General features: G+C 40.7%; 1 protein-coding gene across 3 annotated transcripts; it reads left to right on the top strand.

The window, feature by feature from the left end:
- Nucleotides 1–579: 579 nt before the first annotated feature.
- LOC113803561 (RNA-binding protein squid) lies at nt 580–4,626 on the top strand. Of its 3 annotated transcripts, none has more exons than XM_070143935.1 (6): nt 580–838; nt 2,453–2,493; nt 2,681–2,808; nt 3,102–3,564; nt 3,821–3,923; nt 4,170–4,626. In XM_070143935.1, the coding sequence occupies exons 1-6, from the start codon at nt 672–674 to the stop codon at nt 4,291–4,293; spliced, it is 1,026 nt and encodes a 341-aa protein (XP_070000036.1). In that variant the 5' UTR covers nt 580–671; the 3' UTR covers nt 4,294–4,626. The 3 variants fall into 3 exon arrangements, with proteins under 3 accessions (XP_070000036.1, XP_027210151.1, XP_027210152.1); XM_027354350.2 differs by having other exon boundaries at nt 581–838; nt 3,821–3,922; nt 4,180–4,626; XM_027354351.2 differs by lacking the exon at nt 3,821–3,923 and having other exon boundaries at nt 581–838; nt 4,180–4,626.
- The last annotated feature ends 635 nt before the right edge of the window (nt 4,627–5,261 follow it).

The following is a 5,261-nucleotide window of genomic DNA, read 5'->3' as shown; positions in this document are numbered from 1 at the left end:
AATAGTTAGCTCTTCACGGGAGATGAGTAGTTTCAATAGAGAGTAGTGGTTTATATGTTATTAAATAAAATACAGCGTATGGCAGCTTCTGAGGGGAGGTACGTTTCAAAAGGATGTCATGCGTCCACCCCCTTTTTTCAAAGGAATTGGTTATTTATAGATTGTTTTGCACGTATGGCGTCTTTTACCTAAATTGTTTAAAATGCAGAATCGTATTGACTTAAGAAAACAATACTTTGTTTGCTAAACAAAATATTCCTCACTCTAATTTTTCACACGAATTATGAGAACAGCGTTCAGCTTTGAATATGAATCTAATCTTACATTGCATCAGTGACTTTTAGTTCATTTGATTGTTCGATACATACGTACATTATGCCCAGCCATTTAGGGACAAAAAATATAGGAAACAAAATAAAATCGATAAATTCCCAAGAAGCAACGCCGAAGAGAAGCGTCATAGCTGGCACATGCGCAGTGCGGCCTAAGCTCGCAGTATTAGCGTTCCGACGTGCTGATTGGTCGAGGCAACGATGACATCACGAAACGAGTCTCTTTCCTCTGAGATCGATCGACGGGGTCGCTCCAACCTCTCTCAGCCGCTGGACTTCATACGTGACGGACGCGTACGCTTATTCTTAAGTAAAAAAAAAATTAACTCTTGTTAAGATATGGCTGACCAGGAGATGGAACAACAGGACTTCTCCGAGGACTACTCGGGCGGCGACTTCCAGGGCAACGGTATGGAGAACGGCGACGCTCAGCCTGCACAGGAGACAAACGCCGAAAATAGGACAGACAGCGGCGCGGCGGACGCTCCGGGCAGGGATGACGACAGGTACGTTGTGACGCTTATCTTCGTTTCTTGAACGTTAAGTTTTCATAAAGAATAATTCTTAAAGCATCAACTCAGTCAGAAAATAGTTTTTGTATTTTTTTTTACTACGCTTGTTTAAATGGGCTTTTGAGGCTTCGTATGGGGACATCCTGATCCCTTCAGGAATCCCGAAGTGTAACATTTCAATCGGCGAATATCTCCGCCATCCGCTAAGTTTTAAGCCAGTGTGAGTGGTAATTAACGAGTCAATCTCCCAAGTGTTGAACCGACCCTGGGATGGAACGATCCTGGGGCCGAACATACTTAGTGACAAAGAAAAGCGACTGTACCGACTATGTAGGCTGGAGCCATGAAACCGCATCCTATCCAATATATTAAATGCTCAAGTTTCTGAAACACCCTGGTACTAAAATGTTAAACTGTAGACGAATGAAAGTAAATTAGTTACCCTTTTGGTTTTTAGAAGTTTCTTTTTCCTTTTTTTCCTACTAAAGTAACAAATCCAGGGAGTTTACAGACCCTAAGCATCATGAACATGTTTGTAATCATTTTATTTTTATAATTTCATAATTTAAGCTTCTCTAATTTCCAGGTTTTACTCGATCATTTATATATATATCTATTCACATATCCTTATCATAATTGTATCATTCATGCTCCTCTCCTTGTGTATACACAAAGTTCGGGTTGGTTCGTTGACTTTTTTTCGAGAATGAATCTTTTGATCTCGGTTCGTACTATTAAGATTATACATTTGTAAACGGCCTACATTTCGGTACAGTCTTTACCTTCTCAGGATGCCCCTTGGAAGCCATTTGTGGTCTTTTGTTACAATTGATACTCGGGTGGGGAAATCTGTACAGTTTTACGTATTTTTTTTTTTTTTTTTGTTCCAACCACATGTGCAGTTGCTGAGCCACAGTAACGTAAAAAATGACGCATGTCAACGTCAGTGTAGAAATTGTGTAAACAGTATAAAACGTCCTCGTTGCGTCAAGTCCCAGCAACATTAAGTGATGGAAGCTCTTGTTCTCTGGTCTCTTAAAATGCCAAAGACTGAACTGGTAAAGTAAAGAGAAAGCAAATAAAGGTAACGTAACGACAAAGAAAAGAAAGAAAGGCTTTGTGGCACACCGGAGGGAAAACAAAACCCAACTAACGGCGACTTGTTTACTTCCTCCCAGGTGGCAGCTACTTCGGGAAGAATGTTGCCCCCTTGTAGCCCGCCGCATCACCACCAGGGTATTTATCTTGTGTTATCTTAGTGATTCACGGTCAACACTCACTTTGGTCTTAGCTATTCTTTTATTTTTTATTTTTCTCCTTTTGTGGTCCAGGTTCTGTAGCCAAACACATCCATTTTCATCTTGGTTGATCATTTTCCCCTATTCCCATGTTTTGCCCAGACTGTTTTCAGAATAATGTTTAAAGCAGACAGCCAGTCGATTTTGCCATCTAGTTGACGTGCTGAAGTGGGTTAAAGATTTGTGCAGTAAGCTCCCTGCCATCTTAATCTTGAAGCAGAAATTCACCTTAAGGTACAGTACATTTGATTCAGAAGTCACTTCAAATGACCTACCATTACAAGTTTTCTAATAGTTTGTTCCATTTCAGGAAATTGTTTGTTGGTGGCCTCAGTTGGGAAACGACTGAAAGTAAGTAATATTGCAGATTTGTTGATTTATGAAATGTTTGAAATACATTGCAATATACCTGTCATGATGATCATTTCAGTTCTGCTTCTGAGTAACAAGAAGACATCTTACCACATACTGAGGTTTAATATCCTAGGTTTTATGAAAGAAATATCAATGTGTACTAAAGTATTTTTTGCCTTTTCAGAGGAGCTTAGAGAACATTTCAGCAAATATGGCGACATTGAAAGCATTAACGTCAAGACAGACCCCAACACTGGAAGATCAAGAGGCTTTGCCTTCATTGTATTTAACACCTCAGATGCTATTGATAAGGTGAGTTGTGATGATGGATAGGATAATTGAAAGATTACCCATGTTGCTCCATTTGTATTGAGATATTGCATCTATTTAGAAAAAGGTTGGCAATGGGAAGAAGTTACCAAATGGTCTTTCCTAAGATTGCATTTAACCTTGAAAGAGGATTATCCTCTATACCTTCTACTTTGGCATTGCATTTTCGGTACCTCATGCGAATTAGGGTTACAGAACTTGACAAGATGGGATGTAATCTTGAACCTTCAGATAGCTGATTGAAATTTCCCCTGCATAATTTTATATTGTTTCAGGTTATCAATGCTGGAGACCACGTCATTAATGGCAAGAAGGTCGACCCCAAGAAAGCCAAAGCACGTCATGGCAAGATCTTTGTTGGTGGCCTGAAGCCCGAACTTACAGACGACGAGATCAAGAACTTTTTCAATCAGTTTGGTAACATTGTCGAAGTTGAAATGCCATTCGACAAGACCAAGAATCAGCGCAAAGGCTTCTGCTTCATCACCTTTGAACAGGAATCAGTTGTCACAGAGTTGTTGAAGACCCCCAAACAGAGCATCAGCGGCCATGAGGTTGATGTTAAGAAGGCCACACCCAAGCCTGATGCTATGGGCATGATGCGAGGCGGCATGCGTGGAGGTATGAGAGGGCGCGGTGGCGGCATGCGCGGCCGAGGAAGAGGCTGGGGCAACAACTGGGGCCAAGGAGGCTACAACTATGGCCAGGGCGGCTATGGTGGTGGATATGGCGGATACGGTGAGTTTTACTATTCTGTACCTTAATATTTTTTGAGACAGCGAAGTTCGAGATTTGTCTTAAGGTTTCCCATACTAAAATGTTCAGAAGTGGGATGTGGTATGTGGAACCTTAAGAAAATCTGAACCAAGACCCCTAGCCACTATTCGTCCGCCTGTTTTGTTCTTTGTTGAATCTTAGTATGAAAAGGGGGGGCGAGTCCAAAAAAAAAAAGAAAAAAAAAAACGTAGTCTTACGTGCTTCTCCGCACTTTCAGGTGGCTACGACTACGGTTATGGTGGTTATGGGGGATATGGTGGTTATGGCTATGGCAATGATTACTATGGCTATGGCGGTGGAGGCTATTCGGGTAACTATGGTAAGTATCAGGCTCTTGATTGTGTATAGATAATGTGAAACAAAAATGGCGAATTGCATGAGTGAATTTTGAGTGGTAGGATAAAATGTTTATAAACTGTATAATTTTACTTTTTTCTAATGCATACCTAGTCCTGTGCATGTCCGCCCCAAGAATTCAGGATGGTTGAGCATAGAAATATATCATATTTGGGGGGCAACTTTTACTATTAGTGTTCAACGAGACTGATTATTTATGGCGGTGTTGGCCCTTACCAGGCGGCCAAGGGTACGATGGGAAGAGCCAGCGTGGGCGGCAACAGACGAGGCACCAGCCATACTGAGGGACGTCGGAACTACGAACACAACACGTGGAACGGCACAGAGTACTAAGACGAAAGTGCTGACTACCGCTGCTGCACAAGTCCTCGATGCTGCTGCTGCGACAACTGTTGCCGCTGCCGCCTCTGGAATGCAGCTGAGCCCGTGTCCTCAAGTTGCCACTTAATTGTATACTCAAAATATTTATAAAAACTGGAAAATACAAAAAAGTGATGCATGTCACACACAAAAAAATGTATAGTTCTTATGAAGCATTCCTGTGTACAGGGCATTTCGCTGTACTCTGGACAGTTCATACAAATATTTTTTACTTAATTTTAAGATTTTATTTCTGGCTGTACAGTCCGTACATGTATGAATAAATGCGATTTTTTGTGTAACAAAGGTTTCATTTGAAAATACCTGCACATTAAAGGAAGCTTTGCTATCACAAAGAAAGTCATTTTCCAAACCTATTAAAAAATAAAAAGGACCATGTGGCCATGAGACTTGACCAATGAAAACGCAAAAATTTTGGAAGTAACTAATACAAATAATCCAGACACATTGTTAGATGTAAGTAGGGAGTTCCCCGAACACTTGACTAACATAAAATGAAACTACCAGTAAAAGTACACCGTCAAAATATTGTAATTCTCTTGCTGACCGATGTCCGAAGTACTATGCTGGACACAAATGAAACGAATTATTTGCATAATGACGGAACAATTCGCTTCCAACTTCCATGAACAGATAAATGGTTTGTTCCGTAATATATTAGAATACATAAGGCTAATATTAGAAAATATAGCTGGACTTCCATTTATTGCAATACTTAACCAGTCGGCATACACATTTTTAAGGGATCGATCCAATGAATCAGATAGAAGACGAATATCCACAACCCCCTCACGCATACAAACCCGTATGCCTAGACTGGCGTACGCACGCTTGTATAGACATAAAATTAGAGTACATCCACATAGTGTACGATTAATTATGCAGTTATTAAACTTGCCAGAGGTCTTGGAAAACTCTTG

The sequence above is a fragment of the Penaeus vannamei genome, chromosome 31, assembly GCF_042767895.1.
Source record: "Penaeus vannamei isolate JL-2024 chromosome 31, ASM4276789v1, whole genome shotgun sequence".
In the NCBI taxonomy this organism is placed as follows: Eukaryota; Metazoa; Arthropoda; class Malacostraca; order Decapoda; family Penaeidae; genus Penaeus; species Penaeus vannamei.
Note: the sequence above shows the minus strand (reverse complement) of the source record. Positions and strands in the feature narration are given on the sequence as shown.

What these genes read in the sequence shown, in the direction of transcription:
- LOC113803561 (XM_070143935.1), top strand. Translation starts at nt 672, where the DNA reads ATGGCTGACCAGGAGATGGAACAACAGGACTTCTCCGAGGACTACTCG. An exon ending in CCGGGCAGGGATGACGACAG is followed by an intron (nt 839 to 2,452) that starts GTACGTTGTGAC and finishes GTTCCATTTCAG; the next exon opens with GAAATTGTTTGTTGGTGGCC. An exon ending in GGCTATTCGGGTAACTATGG is followed by an intron (nt 3,924 to 4,169) that starts TAAGTATCAGGC and finishes TGGCGGTGTTGG; the next exon opens with CCCTTACCAGGCGGCCAAGG.